Source organism: Cinclus cinclus, chromosome 2 (genome assembly GCF_963662255.1).
Source record: "Cinclus cinclus chromosome 2, bCinCin1.1, whole genome shotgun sequence".
Lineage (NCBI taxonomy): Eukaryota > Metazoa > Chordata > Aves > Passeriformes > Cinclidae > Cinclus > Cinclus cinclus.
In genome coordinates this window covers 40632524-40653470 of record NC_085047.1, presented here as the reverse complement: position 1 = coordinate 40653470, position 20947 = coordinate 40632524, and the positions used below count along the sequence as shown (strand labels likewise).

At 41.8% G+C, this 20947-nt stretch overlaps 2 protein-coding genes across 2 annotated transcripts in view; both read left to right on the top strand.

The window, feature by feature from the left end:
- Positions 1 to 133: 133 nt before the first annotated feature.
- Positions 134 to 12354, top strand: CCDC82 (coiled-coil domain containing 82). Its single transcript, XM_062514448.1, has 7 exons — positions 134 to 952; positions 1419 to 1650; positions 2824 to 2916; positions 4941 to 5065; positions 5624 to 5794; positions 11121 to 11306; positions 11861 to 12354. Exons 1-7 carry the CDS (start codon positions 392 to 394, stop codon positions 11924 to 11926), a joined length of 1434 nt encoding a protein of 477 aa, XP_062370432.1. The 5' UTR covers positions 134 to 391; the 3' UTR covers positions 11927 to 12354.
- Positions 12355 to 20448: 8094 nt separating this feature from the next.
- MAML2 (mastermind like transcriptional coactivator 2) overlaps positions 20449 to 20947 on the top strand; it is a 206860-nt gene continuing 206361 nt past the window's right edge. The window contains exon 1 of the mRNA XM_062514439.1: positions 20449 to 20844. Coding sequence (XP_062370423.1) covers positions 20449 to 20844 — 396 coding nt within the window. The remainder of the gene's footprint in view (positions 20845 to 20947) is intronic.

Below are 20947 nucleotides of genomic sequence, written 5' to 3'. Positions count from 1 at the left end.
AAGAGTGACAGGCGCGGTGGCCAATGAGGGCGCGCGGAGCGGCGGAGGGGGCGGGAACCCGCGCTCGGCGGCCGGGGAGGCGCGCGGCGGGAAGAAGCGGCGGCGCGCGGGTAACGGCGGGAAATGGCGGCGCGCGAGCCGGGGCGGCCCCGGGAGTGGCAGATCTTCATCCCTTCAGCGCGGCCACTTGTGCGCGTCTTGAGTAAGGTGTAGCCTCTCGACAAGCTGCTGAGTTTCGTTTGGTGCTGGTTTCCGCGTGAGTCTCTTGATGTTGCTGCTAAGTCATGAGCGCACGGAGCAAAGCGTACTCTTCTCCCCTCTGAAGGGCACGATGCAATAAGTGCTTTGTTCTGCCGGTTTGTATATGTAGGCGTGTTGCTACAGCCTCCCGATGGGGGTAAAACCAGCTGTCAAAAGATACGAAACAAGAAATAAGAGAGCAGGGGCGGAAGTGCCGCCATCCAAATCCCGGGTGGATTGGAGACGCACTAGAAGGGCGCTCGTACTGCTCGACAGCACTGAGGAGGCCTCGTCCAGCTCCGAGGAGCAGGAGGACTCCACCACATCGGAAAGTGAAATAGATGAACAAGACCGAGCGGCTGCGAAGAGCGGCTTTGTTTCAGACGGCGAGGAGAAAGACCGCGCTGGGGAAGTGACAGAAGATGGTGACGATGAGCGCGTCGTGCCCGGGAAGCGGAGGAGGCCGAGCGCTTCTGTCATGTTCGACAGCGATGGAAGCGACGGCAGCGACATCCTTGTTAGAAAGGTTTCTGCCAAGCGCCGCTGTGTGATAATGGGTGACGGGGAGAGTTCTGAAGAAGAGCATCCGGATAACACATGCCCCGCAGAGAGTGTTTCTACGAGTAAGAGACACAACGTGCTTGCGAAATTGAAAGAGCTTGTAAGAAGACAGAGCGCAGCTCGGAGATCCTGCAGCAGTGCAAATTGTGAGGTCGGGGTTTTATCTTTGACATTTAGTTGGAGAAAATACTTAATGTGAGGAACGGTTAAGAGATACAAACCAATGGGATTTTCTGGCTTTGAATGCATGACAAAGTTCTGTAATATTTGAACAGTCACGTTAACTGGATAATAATGACTGCTGAAAATCTATCGAATTATTTTTATCAGGAAGCAGAATACATACTGAAGTGTCTTGGAGATCTCATGTTAGCTTAATTCCTGGAAGTAGACTGAAGAGAGGTACACAGAAATAGCTAATTTAAAGCTGAAAGTAATTGTCATCTGTGGATGATATACAGCTAAGGATGATGTATCCTTTGGAAATGCATGCTTTCTTGTTAATTGACCAAATGGTATTATGAGACAGTCAGAAATCTTAGCTGGTGTATGTAGTATTTTCTTTGTGCAAATACTGAAAATTCTTGTGTTTGAAGTACTTTTTTAATTTTAATTAGGATTCTAATAGTGAAGCATCAGAAGAAGAGGAACTGTTTTGTCAGCTGCCCCTCACACCATCAGAAGGCAGTGAAGCTGACAGTGGCAGCATAAAAGATTTTATAGTAGAGGAAGAGGAAAACGATGATGATGACATTGACAACACAGACCATGTGAAGAGTGAAAATCAGCCACATCAAAAGCAACCAAATCCATCAAACAACGAGCTGCTGGCACACTACATCCCACAGCGTAAGACCAAAATTAGTGATAATTCTTCATGTAAAACTAGCTCGTAGTACTGTAATAAAATTTAGTGGGCTAAATACAAATGCTAAGGAGTAGGATGTGATATTTAAAAGCAGATACCCAAAAGGTTTCAATTTATTATGAAAGCATTCTGATTTCCACAGAAAACTTCTACAGTCCTTCAGTGTCTAACTAAGGAGAGGGTATAAGTTGGGGGGGAAAAAGTGAAACCTTATTGCACAGGGTTTTTTCAGTTTGTTTGATTTAGGATGAAGTAGGCTGCCTGTGATGCGTTCATTCGTGTGGAGACCTGAAAGCATCATCCTTCATCTTGCAATCTTGTGGTTTATGCTAAGAGCAGCTATGTTAATCTGTCCAAATTCTGCTCTCACTATGAGTTTGGGGCTTGGGATTCTATGTTTTGGATTTTTTTTTGTTTGGTTGTTTTTTTGTTTTGGGGTTTTTTAAATGTGTTTTTATTCCGTGGTGGTAAGACTTGGGACCAGAGGTCTAGAGGGGTTTCTGACTTCAGTGGCCAATCTCAGCTGAATTACGCTGAGCAAGAAATCTCTTCAGGTTGTTCTTTTATGAAAAACAGTTTCTGGATGGAGCAGAGAGATTTGAAACAGAACTTCACACAGGTTATTTTTTTCCCACTTTGTTATTCAGAAGTAGGTATGTAGTGACTGGACAGTCAGCGCTACTGTAAGTAGTCACAAGTATTTGTGATATTTCTTCCCCAGTGAAGAACATCAGCAGAATTTGAAAGAAAGAAAAAAATGAACACAAACAAAATGCAAGCAAAAATCCCATGACCACAACAACCTGACCTTCTCTGATTTATATTATTTTCTGCTACTCATAGAACAAATTATTCCCTTCTTTTAGTGTTTGTAGTTCTTACTGTGGACTCTTCTTGCTGGAAGCACATGTGACTTCAGGATGCTAAAATTCTGTAGGATCGCTGGGGTGAGAAGCACAATTTAAAGGCAAAATCCTATGGGTGTGGGTTTTGTGCATTGAAATGATTGCTAAATCTGTTTTAAAATAACTTTAAAATTCAAAACTTGCAATAGAAGAAGAAGAATTCTTACAGGACTTCTAACATGGCTTACTCTTTTTTCAGATTTTTTTTCCTTCTTTTTGTAAATTTTGATTGTGTTGCTTTCTTCCTAGTATCTCGCTGTGATCATTATGTACACTTCAAAAGAATAGTAAAGGCTTTCCTCATAAATGCAATTGATGACTGTTTTCTGAGCTCATTATATGGTAAGTTGCATTAAATATATATATTAATGCATTCAAAGTTATACAAAGCCATTTATTTTAGGGGAGGGTGTTTATCCTGATCACAGTATAGAACTGAAGGTCTTGAAATCTGTGGTTTTCTTGATATATAACTTTTGTGGGGGAGAGCAGAGGGGAGTCTATCTGAAAATGATACATTAATCTTGGAAAAAATGTGTAGACTTAATCCTTGAGCACAGAAGGCTTGAAATGCCTTCTTGAGATGTAGGAATGTGTTTCTGTGTTATTAATCAGTAGTAACCTTTCCAGCATAAAAACCAAATTAGTCTCAAAGCAGATATCTCAATGAAAACATTGCAAGGTCAGCTGGTTTGTCAAAATCTCTTGTGCTTCACAGCTTTTTTTTTTTTCGTAGGAATTTGATGGATAATGAATGCTTTTAGTTATGGAGATGACTCTATATGAGACTTTTTTTTTTCTTTTTTTATTAACACATCAGATAAATAAGCTTCAGCTGCAGTCAGTACTTGTCTTATTCTTTCTGAGGAAATGCTTTTTGGCATTTGGCCCAGTGGGGCTGAATAACAGCCTCACACATAGTTTCATAAGCACTGTAAAGTTTGGATTAAGGAGAGGACTCTCGGTGTCAGATTGTGGAAGGAGTCAGTAAAGTGCCAAGAGTGGAGGTTTTGGTGTCATGAGGAACTAAGAGGGAATGGAGAAACTGAAGTACACCACAGACCTGAGAATAAAGGCTCTTGGAGCTAAAAATGTCTTTCATCTACCACTGCTAGTTCTTTTAGGTGTTTGGTTTGGTTTGGTTTGGTTTGTTTCAACAAGTAAAAACAAGCCTTTGAAAAGTAGTAAGTAAACACTGCCAGATTAATGTTGTAAAAGCTTCCTTCTATTTCATATGGTATCTGCTCAATAAAATGTAACACTTTATTGCCAAGTTGCTAGAAGTAAATGAGCTCTGTGGGTGAGCTGGAGGTTGTACACGAACATTGTATGAACAGAGCCTAGCATTACAAAAATCTATTTTTGTAATGTAGAATGGATTGTTCTGAGTTAATGGAAGTGAATCTCTTCATTAGTTTTGACTCAAGAGCAGCTACTATAGTATTGGAGTTCACAATTGCTTTTTTTTGGGAGGGATTTTGTTTTTTGGTCTGTCAAAGTCTCTACAAGCTCATATGGCAAATGTGTGTGTAAAGTGAATATGGAAAGAGTTAATTGCAATTATGGTGGCTATAACAACAATTAACTACTTTTATATAGAAAGTTAGATAGCCAGTGGTCCTTCTCAGGTCAGCTTTTTTTTGGATAACAACTTTGCTAGAAGGCATGGGGAGGTAGCTGAGTTAAATTTTATGTCTGTACACACTGAAGTCCCAGGGCAGTGTGCATTAGCCTGCTTCTAAGGAAGTCCTGCTCAATTCTTGGAGTCCAGCATGTATTTGGGAAACAGTAATAGTGGTAGTTTTACTCATCCTCATGCTTTTTTATTCATTTTGCCTGAGTAAGTATTTTGAAGTACTTACACTGCCTAACTCAAGGCACCTGACTGTGTTACTGAAGTCAAGGTCCGCTTCACTGTGGTCTTTATAAGTGACAAAGAGATTTGTCAAAATTTCTTCTCTGAAGTAGCTCAGAGCAGTTTGTTTTCAGGGATTCCAACCACTTCCCTTAAACATTTTGAACAACTTAAACAGATTGGTTGAAAAGCATGACATTCCCCCACATGCTTCCTCCTTTTCCATTTCTTTTAAATGGGATTGAGTGAATGGATCTCCCTTTTGGGATGAGAGCTTTTGACTTGTTTGCAGAGTTTATTCATATACCTCTTTTAAATAGTAAAATGTATCCCTTTATCAAGATGCATTAATCATTTTTATGGGTAACAATAGCAAATGTATTCAGTAACAGTTTGGTAAAATCATTCATAGTTCTTAGTATGCAGAAGCATAATGTCCTTGAAAAATTTATCTAAAAAACTTGTACGACATTGGGTGGTCAGCAAATTAGTAATGATTGTCACTGAACAGATGGAACTAGACAAAAGAAGTATGCACAAGATATGCTGCTCTCACTTCATTATTTGGACAACCGCTTCATTCAGCCTCGTCTTGAGAACTTAATCTGTAGAAGTCGCTGGAAAGATCGATACAAGGTGTGTAGACTCTCCTTTAAATGCTGAAATTCTCTGTAAAGGTGCAACAATCACTATAATTATATATCTTTTTAATAGCAACTGTTGATCTTTAACTTAAATATTTTGTTTGGATGCTTGTATAAATATCAGAAATATTTTACAGGCTGATTACCAGACAAACATTCAGGTATCAGAACAGGATGTCCTCAGCTACCTGAATGTGTCTCCTGCTAACTTCAGCAGATGACATTTGAGATTTTTTTTGTCACTTGCTAAATGTTCTAACAAATTTTCTTTCCTCCTCCCACAAGAAGGTAAACAGTATGTTCATCATGAACCTTCTACTACTACAATAAAATCAAGTCAGTGTAGAGCAATTAGTTATTGTATGTATATTACTAGAAGAGTATTAGTGTCATGGGTGTGATGATTTAATAGTCACTGTAATAATGAAATTTGGATCTCTTTCATTTCTCTTGGACTAATTTTGTGTGAGTACAGAGTACTCAGCAGCCTGGTTGAGGCATTGTTCATTTAACAGAGATTCCTGAATGTTATTTGGAATCTGTTTTTCAGGAGCGTGTGGATTGTTACCCAGATGTTCGCATAAGCTTGACAAATACAGAGAATATGTCTTGTCAGGCTTGTGAAATGAAGCGGTGTTGTAAGTTCAGTGTGTTGCTCTCTGGAAGGCTTTATAATAGTGAAACTTTAGAAGTGGATGACTTCATGTCAGACGATAAACAGGTAATTTCAAACCAGTACTCTATTTTTTTTTTCTTTTATCAAGAAAATAAGTCAGAAGTTTTTCTATGACCTTTGATTTTACCTGCATCGCAATGACACATATGCTGTTTCCTCCCCACGTCTACCCCTTAATGAAAATGCCCTTTACCTTTGTGTGTGCTTATAATGCCCTTAAGATTTTCCCAGCAGGAATCTTGCATTGATTAGTGGTCAGAAACACTGTAAAAGTAACTTTCCGTATGAGGGACAATCCTTGCCATTGAACATTTGTTTTCTATTTTGTTGCAAGTAAAATTTGTTCAGCATTTTGCTAGTTTGCTAGTTCCGTGCCTGCTCTGCCTCTAGCACTTAGACTGTCCATGTCCAGCAGTTCTTGTTTACCCTAGGTTCAGACATTGAGTGAAACAGTGCAATGGTCATCCTAGCAGTCCAAGTGTGACCTTGTCAGAATTTACTGCTTCATTCTTCAGATTTTTTCCCACATATGCTATTTCCCACATAGCTGTTCACTCAGGACAAATTATCTTGGCATCTCAGATGCATTAACACTTGAAGTTGCTGATCTCCTTTCAAGAAAACTTGTTCCTACCTACATCAGTACATTTTATTGGAGCCTTTTCCCCATTACTGCACTATCAGAATTACTTGTCCAAACTAGAGAACACTTCCATTTAGGTAGTCTTGTATCTATTTCTCTCCCTTAGTTGTCACTTCTATAACATTTTGGATTTTTTTTTTTTTACTAAAAGGCATCTTTCATGTTGTTACATAATGTTCCATTAGGCAGTCATTTTACGTGACTTGAGAAGTCACCTAAAATAATTTAATAATAGTCTAACACAATTTAATTTCACACCTGAGCCTTTTGAAGAGCCTCTTGAAAACCTTGACTCTCAAGAACCTGCGTGTTTCTGTTATTCAGAGATCTTCCTTCAAATTTACAGCTACACATAATTGTTATAATTAGTTATGTGTATGACCTTCAGTAATGCAATTCATGACCTCTTATGATAAATTCAAAGCACATGATTTGTCAAGAATAAAATATTGCTACAGTTGTTTACCAAGCTAATATCCAAGTCCTGCCTTTCTTCCCTTTCAGGAGACACAGATGGTATTTTATTTGTGAGTGTAAAAGAATTTTTGAACACAGCTGAAGTTCATCACAGTATTTGTTGAAAATAAAAAAGTTTCAGAACAAGGGGTTTTTTCAGTATATTTGGTAATGAGGTATAATAGAATTTCTTAAGCAGAAATAAAGTTAAACCCTCGTCAGACAGGGAGTATACCTTACTGAAGCCCAAACCTGTATTGTTTGGATGTTTGCAAACTCTTTAACTTAGATATTTGAGAGGTGTCACTAAGATTAGCATTTTGTTATACAGGACTCTGCATATAATGCAGGAGCTTGAAAGTCTGTGCCAGAGTTTGCTTATATTACACACCCTTCTGAGCAGCAGTTGCTGATACTCTGTTTTGAAAAGTATGTAAGTGCATGATAGTCAAAAAAGCTAGGCTTTTCCAGCAATGCTTTTCCCCTTTCTAATCCTGTTTATTGGAGGAAAACAGTAAGTCCTCTGCAGTCATCCCAGCACTGATAGTGCAGTCTGTCATAGTCATTCTTCCTGACATACAGATCACTAATTTAAAAATACTGAGTTTTTCATGGGAAGTGTGTACCTTACCTGACCAGAAGTAATTAGTGAACTAGAACAAGAATTTAATCTTTACCTAACTTCCATCTTAACTGTGGAAATAACAGTAGCAGTTCCCTCACTACTGACCAAATGTTGTCCTGCATAAAGTGTTGGCTGTTTTTCACGTTGGAAAAAAAACTTGAAATATCCTATGGAATACTGAACTTGCTAGTTCATTTTTGTCCTCTTCAGCTTAGCAGCAAAACATGAGAGCTTTTTCTACCCTGTGTACACTAGCATCTGGGGAGGTCTACTCTGTGCCTGCTCAGTATAGCTCGGTGGCTGTTAAGCAGACTCTGGAGAGAGAGCACTTGAGCACTTTCCAGTCATTTTTGATAGTGTCTTGTAATGCAACATTTGTGTTCTTATGGTGACCTGCAGTTTAGACTGCTAAAAATACTGTTCTCAACTTGTCCTGCCAATTTAGGAAGAAAGAAAAAAAAGGAAAGAAAAAAGGGCCCATGGAGCTACATAAAACTGCCATTTCACAAGCTTAATTGACTGATAGTGAAGGCAGTTCAGCACTGACAGATCAAACTGAACGTAAACACATAGTTGGACTATTTTCTATAGAGTTTGGAAATATCCAAGAAAAGTAGATGTGAAGAGAACAAAAACATACCTCCAACCTCCTTCTTCTGCATAAAACTTTCCTTTTCTCTCATCTCTGAAGTAGTCTGCTTTGCCAGTAGAAAGAGAAGAGAAACAGCTGTTCCAGTTTTGCTTAGGCTTGCAGTGATTGTTCACTGTGTTGCTGCCAATTCTGATTTCCCCCTGATCTGGGAGAATTGCAATGTCTAGAGATACAGGTGTCCCCCACACTTCCTTGCTCCTTATGTCACCTGGATTGCAAACTGTTTTCTACTCTCATTCTTGGTGATGTGTTTATAAACATGCTTAGAGGACACGGATTCAGTCACTACATGATTTGCTATTGTCCAGCCATGCTCCTACATTCCATACCAAGTGATTTAACACAACTTTGGCTGATAGGGCCAGCTTGAGTAGATAAGTTAAGCATTAACACAGAGGGACTGAGAACTGTGAGGGGGAAAAAATTAAAGTGAGTACAGTAATGAGATTCTTTCCACAGCTACATTCTGAAATAGCATTGTATTTTTTAGACTATCTTTCTTGCTTAAAAACACAATACATGGTTACATTTATATGGTATTTAGCTGTTTGCCTTTGGCATTTCTCCATGTTGCACATAAATAAGCTATGCAACACACTGCCACAGGATATTTTGGAAGGGAAAAATAGTATTGGGTCCCAAAATGGATTAGACAGGTACTTGGGGAAGGTTCTTTCACTTTATGGAACATGAGATTTGGGATGATACAGACATGTTAACTCTTGACTGCCAGAAAATGTGTGGTAATTTTATGATCATTCCAATGTTTGTGCTGGATCTTAACACTAACTTCCTGCATATCTCCTGCTGGCTGTTGTCACAGGGGAGAAAACTGGGCCATCAGTTTGCTGCAAGATGGTATCTCCTATTTTATATCACATAATGTTCCAAATGCCACACCTCATTGCTTGGGATACTTGAAAAGTTGTGCAATGCTCTACGAAACACTGCAGCTCAGTTCTTCATTGCTGCAGTATTTGAAATGGTGCTTCTGGAGATTTGAATTAATCAAGGCTCAGCATTAGCTGGTAGGTCTTGCACTTGAGAAACACATGTAGCACCAAACACAAGACTTAGTTTTTCATTTTTGGGGATGCTAGGAAATGGATCTGTATATAGCTATAATGTACATGATCAGTAGAAAATTAAAATTTAGTAATAGGCATTTTTTTAATCGCAAAATGTTTAAAATTTCAGTTAATAACCATTTACTGTAGGTCAGATCAAAAGTTCTTTTAAGTAAGTGTGTCTCTTTTGACTTAACTGATACTATGCCTGGTGATATCCACTGATAGTTAAGAAAATACATAACTAATACATATGAAATCTGTTTACATAATCCTTAAAAATATGCTTTTCTGTTAGTTTCATTGTGGACAGATAGAGCTAATGCTAGGTTGCACAAGTAGGTCAGGTGTTTTGGGGAACTGCTCACAGATGCAAACATTTGGTGATGCATTCAGAAAAGCTCCCTGAAAATGCAGGTTGTAAGCCTTAATTAAAACTTAACCTTCTTGTAGTTTGAGAGTATTCAGATTACTAGCAATAAAAGGTGTCACTTTTGTGGCTCAGAAGAAATAGTTTTGCAACTTAAAATTCTGTTTACATATATTTTTTTATATATATGTGTATATATATATATGCACATAATGTAAAACAGCAATGCAATTGCAGCTGTGACAAAGACAAGTGACAAGACATTAGTACAAAATAATGTCCTTGGAGGATAAGTTGATGAGGGTTTGGTTGTTTTTTTGTTTTGTTTTGTTTTTTGTGGTTTTTTTGTTTGATTGTTTGTTTTTTGTGGGGTTTTTTGTGTTGTTTTGTTTGGGTTTTTTTTAGAAAAACAAAATCAATTTCTTTACGTACATCTAAATTATGTTGCTTTTTGGAAAACTTGACTTCTGGAAACCAGCCAGATGTAGATTTCTTACCTGATAGGCTTTGTCTCCATGGGTTGAAGTAGTAATCAGTGCACCTGTGGGTCATTTAGAGAGGACAGATGACTCTTCTGATTTGCCATTGCATCTACTGGAGCTACTGTTATGGTGGATGTGGAAGAAAACATTCTCTTGTCAAATGCAGAATGTGCTTAAAGGCAGGTGAAAACTGAGTCCAATGTCACATATTCTTAGTGAACACTTAGGATAGCCAAAGATTCTTGTAACCAATACATTACTCAGTATTTTCACGGTAGTTGGTGATAGAGGATAACAAATCTATTCTAATCCATCCTCTGATTAGGTAGTAACAGGCACATTTTATAATTTGTTTACCTATAAATACTGCTGTGAAAAAACTGCGAAATAAGACAGTTCCATCTTTTCTGCATGGAAATCATAGAAGTAAAGCTGGTAATAGCTGGCAGATTTAGGGCTTTATTTTCTGCAGCATCATAGCTTAACTATTCCTCCCAGACAGTTGCACATTGATATTTGTATTGTATAAAAATTCAAGTTCAGATTTTATTTTTTGAAATTCAACCTTTCCATTTATTAAGTGGTGTGAGGTGTACACATTTCTTGAAGTAATATTGAATATTATTCAGTCTACAAAATGTTAAAACTGGTATTTAATCTCCCTAGGAAGTACTTACATATTAAGCAAAAGTAAGCAAATAATTCCTCTTCCTCTGCTTTCACAATATGATGTTTGTCTAAAGTGTTAGTGATTTTGTAACAAAGTTCCACCAGGAGATAGGAAAGATACAACCAATTACAAACATGATTGTGTTTGCAAGAAGACAGCACTGATAAGCTGCTGTTGCTTGGACTTGCTGGCTGCCTGCTTGCTCAAAAATCCTTCTGCTGTGGCTGTGAAAATTACACGGGTTTGTGCTAATTTTATGCATCTAGTGCCACTCCATTTATTTCATTATTCAAAAAAAATTCCTGGACTGACTGGGTAAATCTTACTAGATTAGCCTATCAGTTCTGTATGTTGTAAAGATAATCATGGTTCTATCCAAGGGAATGATTTGTTCATTCTGGCCTAGGTGTTGAAGGTTGGCATGGTGTGTGCAAATCGTACAAGAGTGTATCACAGCTTGAAACACTTCAAGTACAAGCTATACATGGATTGCAGCTCTCTTGCTGGATTGGATGGTGTTGAGGATGAACCCGTCAAAGACACTGTAGAGCGGCTTTTCAGCCACTTGGAAGAGAGTGGATGGATTCAGAAGGTATGATTGGGTTATTCCCTGTATTCTTTTCCAAGCAGATGAAAGTAAGTTCATATAAAATGTCGGATTTAATGGATCAGTTCTGAGTTATCAGCCATCAGTAATACAACTCAGCTCGACCATTCCCCCATTTCTGCTGATCCAGTGCTTCAGACAATGGTGTGCTGCTGTACTCTCACAGAGTTTGCATCAGCTTTTGGCTTGAAGCTTTTTGACAGCTGCATGATCTCTGGGCTGTGGTGGGCAGGCCCCTGTTTCATTTGAAAGCAGCAACACAACAAACTTGAGCTGTAACTTAGAAAGATGGGAAAGATGTACATGAGGCAAAGCAAGAATATTTCAGAATTCTGTTTACACTGAAGAACTTTGAATTGTTCAGAACCACTTCATGGACTATTTTAAGATAATTTGTAGTACATTTGCATTTAGTATGCTTTTAGATGTAGCTTCTAAAATGTTATTGACATGCTTGGTCATGTGTTGAACAAGAAAAAACAGCCTTTACATAATACAATAAATATTGATGAACTGTACAAATTTTATTTCATTCACAGAGATACAATGATCTTGAAGAATACATGGAAGATGCAGACAATTTTCAAGAAGAGAAAATTGATTAAGAGATCATATAGCTCTTTGAAAAACATATTTGAAAATGTGAATGGCCTACTTCATCCACATGCACTTTATCTGTGCCTGGACTTCAAGATTTCTATGTAGGCTGTTAACCTAAATTAATATGCCTTTAAATTACTGTTTGATAATGTGCTGTATCTTTTTTTCTCATCTGGGTCAATATAAACCCAAAGTTTAACTAAATCAGTCTTTCCAGTCTACTGCATTAAGCACCTTAACTTTCTTACTGTTAAAAATATCAGTTCAGTATCTATTTACTTGTGAAATAAAACTTCCACCTATTTAGATTCAGCTGCATTGTAGAGAACATAGGAGATGCTGAGATCTTTTGAAGTGAGTATATTTGGAAAGGTAAGGGTTTGTTATACAAGAACTTGGGACTTGCGTCTTACTTCCTTATTGCTCATTATGTGCAAGTCCAGTCAGTTAGAATGATAGTTACAACAAACAGGACTCAAATGCAAAGATCTATTTCTCCTCTGAGGAATCAGTATAGACAGTTGCAAGGCAACAGAGGAAATATTCTGCAGTAATGACTGCATTTGCAGCACAGTAGTCATTCCTCTCTTGAGAAAGTAGGTGATGAGTCACAGTATGGGCGTCATACAGACTGAGTCTGGCCTAGCCATCTGAATGAACACATGGGCCCACATTGCTGTCTCTGGTAAGCAGCTGGGGCAATCCACTGATACTTTAAACATCAGGTTACATTATGTAAATATTATGCAAAATAATGGCAGCAACTTGGAGTAACTGCAGTCCTAAGAGAATGGATTAATATGCCCATGCAAGATGAGCAAGAATTCTTCCAGTGTAATTTAACAGAAAACAGGACTTAGTCAGAAACAGGATGCATGGCTTACCAGAATTGCATGAAACCCAAATCAGAGTAGATTTTTCAAGGATTTAGGAAGGATTAAGTGTGGTGCTGTCCATTCTGAAAAATTGGACAAGAACTGCAAATGTGCACTTGCAGCCCAGAAAGCCAACTGTGTCCTGGGCTGCATCCTAAACAGCATGGCCAGAGGGCTGAGGGAGGTGATTCTGCCCCTCTGTTCTCATGAAACCCTACCTGGAGTGCTGCATCCAGCTCTAGGAAAGACTGGACATGCTGGAGCAAGTCTTGTAAGTTGATCAGAGGGCTGGCTGTAGATAGGCTGAGAGCATTGAGGTTGTTCAGTCTGGAGAAGGGAAGGTTCTGGGGACCTTTATTGCAACCTTTTAGTATTTAAGGGGGGCCTACAAGGAAGGTGGAGAGGGACTTTTTACCAAGGCCTGTAGTGATAGGACAATAAGTTTTAAACTCAAAGAAGGTAAGTATAGATTGACATATAGAAGAAATTTTTTACTGTGAGGTTGGTGAGGCACTGTCACAGGTTGCCTAGAGAAGGTGTGGATGCCCCACCCCTGGAAGGGTGTTAAGGTTAGGTCAAGATGGGGCTTTGAGAAATCTGGTGTGCTGGAAGATTTACCTGGCCATTATGATCCTTAAAGGTCCCTTCCAACCCAAATTACTCAGTGTTTCTGTCCCTGTATTTTGGGCTGCATATAAAAAAGAATCAGCTGTAGCCTAAGATAAAATGCCAGGCACAGCTTTTGAATCCTGTATCTTGCTGTATGCACATACTCTATTAGTCTTTTGTGGCTGAAAAACTTAGTGAAAGACTGTTAACACTCTTAATCCTCTTAACAGGTTATTCTGTCAGCAGCAGAACTAATGGAACCTGATTTCTCATAGATTTGTCCATAAGTTACCACATTTATTTTGCCACTTTGCTGAGAACAGATATGCTGATTGGGTAGGCATCTGCTGCCAGGTGTATTGCTTAACAGTGAACATCGGCTGCCTTTTTTATGTAGAAACTGTCCCTTAGATTTATCATTCACTACCCTTTTTCCAGCATTCATTGTGAGACATGAACTGCTTTTATTTTTTTAAGAACCTGAAATTCAGCAATGCTTTAAATGCTATTAAGGTGAGTTAGTAGCATCAGTACTCTTTTGTACCACATACAGATACAAGATATACAAAACCAAGATGAAAATTCACAGTTAAAAGTTTGAGGCTTGCTCTCAAGTAAACTTACATTGAAGATGTTCTTTTAATTCCTTACCTGTGAGTTAGACACATAAAATTCTGAGGTTCTGTATGTCTTGTATCTATCTCCCTGGTTACCAAAGTTGAAGGTTTCCTTCTCTATTCCTTTTCCTTCCTCATCTCTGTTCTTCAGGCAATATTGGTGGGAACACACCCATCAACTTAAAAGCACTCAGGAATCCATCTTGAATATATCCATTTTAGTTATTGATACCTCACTTCTTTCTGTTAACAAAAATCTCAGTAATTTGGTTTGCTTCTCTAGAACATAACATACATTTGGTGTAACTTTATTCTTACAAAGGGAAACCATTTTGAAATTAGTTCTGTACCATGTAATGGAGTATGTCCTCTCAGAGCCTTCCTGACTGGTCCTAATTTTTGCTATCATATGAATTTTCTGAAAACTCTCAAGACTATGACGTTGCTTAAAAATTTTGTTGTCAAAGTGAATGGCTGATCTCTCATTTTGCTACATTAAAACAATTCACTACCAAAGTAAAGAATAAGTTTGTGAAACTCTGGCTTGCTGATTACAGGTAATACTTCAAGAATACATAAAGTTTGACTGAAAATTGAAATGGTCAATTCTACTGATTTTTTGATATCCTAGACCTTGTTTCTCACCTCTTCTTCATTTGCCTAAAAAGCATGTGCTATCTATAGCATTTTTTTTTCCAGATCATTGTTTCTTCTGTTGCTAGCCGGGATACAAAAGTATTCTGATGGAACTTCTTGGTAGAAAGTGCTTCCATAGGTTTAGTAATCTTGGCTGTGGTATCACCAGTGGGACTAAGAAAATGCCTTAAATTGAAATCACTCATTTCTGTTTCAGTAAGAAACAGATACTTGATTTGTCAGGAGCTGATGGTTTTGTGTGTACTGTGTCTCTTAAACTCTGATATTCCCCTCATTGAGATGAGAGGAAGTGATAGTATTTTTGTGGCTGCTGTTCTACATGAAGTGTTTCTAAAAGACAGCAAATGTGAGGTGTCATTACATCACTTTTACATTTGTCTTCACCACAGGAAGTTAAAAATTGTTTAGAAGAGTAAATATGTACAAATTTAGATTAAATTTTCCAGGTCCGTCTGCAAATGGTAGTAGAGCATGAAGCACAAAGAAGACTCTTACCCCTGAGGCTTTCTATATATAGAAAAAATCACTAAGAATATTTCTAGCAGAAAAAAAAAAAATTGTGCAAATATCTAATGATGGGAGAAGTTAGAAACCTGACTAGTCTGTCATGTTTTTTTTTTTCACGTCAGAGAAGCTGAATGGAGTTAGGAGGTGAGAGAATAAAATGTTTTTTCCAGTAAGATATTTTAAATTGTTTTTAGTGTTAATTTTTAAAGCAGTAGCTCTAATTAAGATAAAGTACCTGTCTTAATGGAACAATGAAGAGAGCTCAGTATGCGATTAGACTTCGCATGGGTGATTAATGATCATACTTGGAAATTACTGTAGTTCCTGTGATGTTTTGATAATCTGCTCTAGTTTCAGTTCTGTAACTGGAGACGGTGATAATGATGAAGTTCACACAGGGTATTTGTGCACAGGATCTGGCTACTAACACAATGTTCTTCTGGGACAGGAGGTTCTTTTTGGTCTCTATTCTGTCCAGTTCTTGTAGTGAAGCATGAAAGGAAACAATTTTCTCCCTGTGTCCTTCAGTTTTTGGAAAGAAAGTTGTTTGCTAATAGTAGATAGCTGTTACTGTCACTTTTTCAACAGTGAAGGCTCCTCCAGTTTCCAAAAAGCAGCTATTTTTAGCACTTCAGCAGGCAATTACAGGCAATTCCCATGCTTAACTCTTCCAGTTTGCATTTATTTGGATAAATAAAGACTTCTAGTTTTACCCTTTTTTAAGTCTGGATAAACAGAGTGGGCTAGTGTTCATGTGTGCTACACAAACACTTGTAAATACAATACGGTTCCAAGAGAAATATCCAGCACACACAAAGTAGACTTTAAAAAGTTGCCTTTCTGATTCTCCTTTGAGAAGAAAGAAATACCAATTTCTAATCTGAATTTGCAGATTAGACAAAAGACTGTAAAAGTATTATCTACCAGCCAAGGAATAATATGAGAAATATGTAAAATTATATTAAAGTAATCCCATCAGTGGCTTCACTTCCCTGAATAATTGATGTGAATTTTAGTAGTTGTCTAGGTAGGTAAGTGGTGGCATGGGGTTGTTTGGGGTTTCTTCCCGTTGTTTATTAAATAAGATATAAGAACCATTTCCTTGGATTAATTATTATTAGTTCAGACAAACAAACTGAAGTACTCTGTTCAAGATTGCTTACTTTACAGTTCTAAGAGAGCAGGAATTGCAAGCACCTTGTGCCCACAATTTAAAGACGGGAATAACTGACTCAGGTGCAGTCACACTCTGCTTCGAAGTTAAACAATTTGCCAGGTTAGCAGCATCATACATGAGCCTAGCTGGGAATACCCCAGGAAATCAAAATGGCAAAGAACCCTCGCTGAAAAGTAAATAATGGAAATGGCTGAACATTCAAAGCTCCGAGTTCAGAAAGTCCTCTGTAGGATTGACATTAAGTATATGCCCTTCCAGTGGAGTTAATATAACTTTGAAGCAAATTGATACGTGATTTCTAAACACAGATGAACGAGGCATGTGCTGAGACTGAAGCATGCACTCAAGATTTTAGGCAACACAGGTTCAGCACAGTCTTTTTGTTCCATTTTTGGAAAGTTATTAGCACGATGGGATGTCTATGGTGAGAATTTCTGCCTATGAACCCAGCACAAATAAGTGCTCTTCTTATCTGGAGGGGGGCTGCTGGTTTGGGAAACTCAGAGCTTCAAAAGCAGTAGGGAATTCACACAAAGAAAAATGCTCAAGCATGACAGTTCATGTGAGATTACAATGTCAGGTAAAAAGATCACAAATTAGTGTCAACAGAAGGGATAAAGTAAATAATTGTTATTAATTAAAATTGTTATTAATTAAAAACCTGTTATTTGTTTTATCCCGAGTGTGCTTACAAGAATGCCACTAATCGCAAGGGATGTTGCAACGTGTTAAGAACTATTTTCTTTAAGAAAACTGACAGTCAACCAGTCCAGAACCGATGGCAGGTTCCAAGGGTTGGTGACATTCGCCAGGGTCTTCTGAACAAAACTTGGAAAGCCGAGGGATGGCTGTGAGTATTTCCTGCTCGGAAACACCAGGGGCAGCATTTGCTGCAGATTGAGCGAGCGGGGCTCGCAGCGCAGCCTCTCGCCTCGGAAAGGAGAGATCAAACCACAAACCGAACTCTCGAGATGCTGCTTGGCAAAAAGCGGATCTCAAACGTCTCAAGTTAAAATGAAAAAAATATCTGTTTTTGGAAAGATCACTCTCTGAGTTCTACGAAATCTTTGTGTGTTTGTGTGTGTGTGTTTGTGTGAGAGAGAGAAAGAGACAGAATTCCTGCAGCTGTCTTGGTAGCTTCCTGAGCAGCACCATGGATTTCACATTCCCACAGCCACTTTGAAAACACCAGCCAAGCCGTCATTTAAAACACTCTTGCTTATTCTCCATGAGATTAGTGTGTTATTGTTGCACGTGTGTTCTGTGACTGACCCCCCTTTAACACAGCAATGACATCTGAGCTGCAAAGAACAAATAACAGCCCAAGCAAGGCCTGAAGCAAAGGAAATATTGTCTACTATTTTACAAACATTATAATTTCATTTTATTTTCCAGCTGTGCCAACCTACTGTTTTCAACAGATGCAAGCTACTGTTACGTGTCTCATAACCCACTCTTCCTCAGTTGTTCAAGGTTAACAACAACAACAAAAAAATCTTTTTCCTGTTAGCAATAATGCCTTCCTTTGAAGGAAGCACAACCCCAAACCCTCTCCCCCAGACCTTATCCATCAGCAAAGTCTCAAGGTGTGTGCTGAAACAAACATGGGGCTGAACATGCTGAAGGCTCTAGCTTGGTTCTCACCAAGCCAGAACCTGGAAACCCACATCTTGCAATAAACCTTCATGTTTGTTGCCACATGAAGGAGATGGGGGTTATGAAAGTGATGGCTTTTCTATTTCTCGTATGTCTAATACTGCATATCTTCTGTATTCTGAGGGATTTTCCAGGAATGTGTCACTTCATCACTGGCATTCAAAGTATTTATTTGCACGAGCTTGGAAGGGGATAAAAACACCTGAGAGGGTCATTGGCAGCTCCTCCACATCGTCTGCTTAATGGTCTCAGTTTGCTGAGATGAAATTTGTGTATTTTTCTGATTGGACCCGTTGCAGAACTGAAAGAGATAATGCACTCACATCTACTAAGGGCTGAGCAGTCCCAGAAGACCTTGGAGGTTTTCCATCAGGGATGCGTCTCTGCGTGCTTGGGGGCCATTTTTATTCCCAGAGGTATTTGGGAATTTGGCTAATGCAGCCCCAGTAGTACAACAGCATATTGCTTTAATAAAGCCGGCCAGCTCCCAGCTATTTCTGCATCCTCCTTTGCAGCTCACCTACAACAACACGCGAAACCTGACGGCTGCCGGTCGCAGCAAGGCCAGTTCCAGAGGCCAGATCTCGCAGTCTAAAACTGCCCTGCTCTAAGCAGAGGAGCCGGGAGAGAGAGGCACTAAGCCTGCGGCTTTCCCGGGGAGGAACCACAGTGCAGGCGCTACGTGACTTGCCCCGGACACCCAAGAAGCTCCTGTCAGCGCGCGGAGCTCCCACATCCCGAGCCTGACCTCGTGTCGCGCACTCGTCCCGTGCATGCGAGCGCCCCAGAACGCACTGCTTATTTTTATACCGTCTGTTCCAGAGAAATCCAGCTGGTAGTGGAGCGCAGCGCCGTGATTTATTTGAGAACTCCCTCGTAACTCGCCTGAAGGTCTCGCCGCCGGGGGAGGACGGAGAGCGCGGGAGGCTGCGCTCCTCGGCAGCTGCTCCGCGCCCGGCCCCGCACCCAGGTAGAAGGCGAGTAGGAGAGCGGGGATTTCCTTGGCTCCCTCCCATGCACATACCTCCCGGGGGGCGGCAGCGGCCCCGACTCCTCTCGGCGGCCGCTGGGAGGCTCCGCGCCTCGCCCCGGCCTCCCGGGCGCCGCGTCCCCGGCCGCGCTCCCTGTCGGTGACACCCGCCTCCCGCCTCCGCTCCGCTCCGCGCCGCGCCGCACGGAGGGGCCGCGGGCAGCTCCGGCACCGGCCGCGCCGACAGCCCACCGGCAAACACCCGCCCGCCGGCGCGGGCATGGAATATACAAAACCACAAAGGAAAAGTGGCTGCTGGACTGTTCTGGGGGCAAAATGCTGGAAGTTTGTAAGTGCAACTCTCCGTTTGTGATTACTGTCTGAAGAGGGGCTGGGTTGCTTGTTCGGGTTTATTTTTCCCTCTTCCCCTTCTCCCCCCTCCTCCATGCTTTTCTTGAAACTGTACTTGAAACTGTTCAATATCTGGGAGTAAAAGGGAAAGTACGCGAGAGGAGTTCTTTGCCTGTGTCCGTAGCTTGCTGCTTATTACTAAGGGGGGAGATGAGCACTGAAAGCAATACGGATTTATCCAGTGGCTGAATTAAGTGAAGGCGAAGCGTGGTTTGGAAATCCGCTGACTGACATTGTTCCGGACCGGGGGATCTGTCTCTGTGATTTTTAGAGGAACTACAGTTTAGCGGCAGCCAGCCGGACACAGTCACCACGCCGCAGAGTGGCCAGCAACGAGCGGGCGAGAGAAACGAGAAAGCACAAAGACTGAACTAACCCGACCCTCCTCCTCTTTCTCCTCCTTCCCCGGCTCTTTATTCGCACATTTACTAAAGACTTAAAAGAGAAAGGAAAAAAAAAAAAAAGACCCCAACAAACCCGCTCCAGCTAACCTACGAGATTTTCGGTCTGCCGGGGGTTTCTCCGCGCCGCCGAACGCGGCAATGCCTTAAATTTTCACTTCAAGGAATTACACCCCCCGCTCCCCCGAAATAAAATAAACCAAATAAACCTGCCAAGTCTCACTCATTCCCGAGGGAGAGCTCCTTCGTCCGGGGATTCATTTTGAAGGCAGCGGCTCGCTTTATTTGGCTTTTTTTTTTTTTCCCCGTTCTCCTCCCCCGGCCGGAGCCCCCCCGTCCCCCCTCACCGGGCGCCCCTCAGCCGGGGCTGCCCGGCCCCGACCCCCGCCCCTCCCGCCGGCCGATGCTGGCGCAGCCCTAGCGACCCTCTCCCGCCCCCCGATCTGTCAAGCCCCCGCGGGGCCGTCACCGCCCGGGGGCCGGGCGGGGGTGGGCTGGGGGCGCGGGGCTGACCGCCCTCCGCCCCGTCGCCAGCCCCCGGGCTCGGGCTCCCGCCGCTGCCCCCGCCTCCCCCCCCATCCCCCCCGCCCTCCTCCATGCGGCAGTGAGGACCGACCCATCCGGAGGGCCAGGACCGGCAGCCAGCGATGGGCGACACGGCTCCCCCCCAGGCCGCGGGGCTGGGGGCCGGGCTGCTGGGGGGGGGCCCGGCGGCGCCCCGGGTGCACAGCGCCATCGTGGAGCGGCTGCGGGCCCGCATCGCCGTCTGCCGCCAGCACCACCTCAGCTGCGAGGGGCGCTACGAGCGGGGCCGCGCCGAGAGCTCCGACCGCGAGCGGGAGAGCACCTTGCAGCTCCTCCACCTCGTGCAGCAGGGGCAGGGCGCCCGCAAGGCCGGCAAGCACCCCAAGGCGGCCGCCGCCCCCGCCGCCGCCGCTGCCGCCGGCGCGGCGCCCCCGGACTACCACCAGCACCTCCTCGGCAACGGCGGCATCAACGGGGAGCAGCCGGCGGGGGAGCAGCGCGCCTCGGCGCTCCTGGCGGTGAGTCACAGCGCCCGCTGCCGGCGGGGAGGCGCCGCGCCGGGCCCCCGCTCGCTCCTCGGGGCGCCCGCCCTCCCGCGCCGTCCCGCGGGTGTCCGCGGGT

What these genes read in the sequence shown, in the direction of transcription:
- CCDC82 (XM_062514448.1), top strand. Translation starts at nt 392, where the DNA reads ATGGGGGTAAAACCAGCTGTCAAAAGATACGAAACAAGAAATAAGAGA. An exon ending in TTTTCTGAGCTCATTATATG is followed by an intron (nt 2,917 to 4,940) that starts GTAAGTTGCATT and finishes GTCACTGAACAG; the next exon opens with ATGGAACTAGACAAAAGAAG. An exon ending in AGAGTGGATGGATTCAGAAG is followed by an intron (nt 11,307 to 11,860) that starts GTATGATTGGGT and finishes TTTCATTCACAG; the next exon opens with AGATACAATGATCTTGAAGA.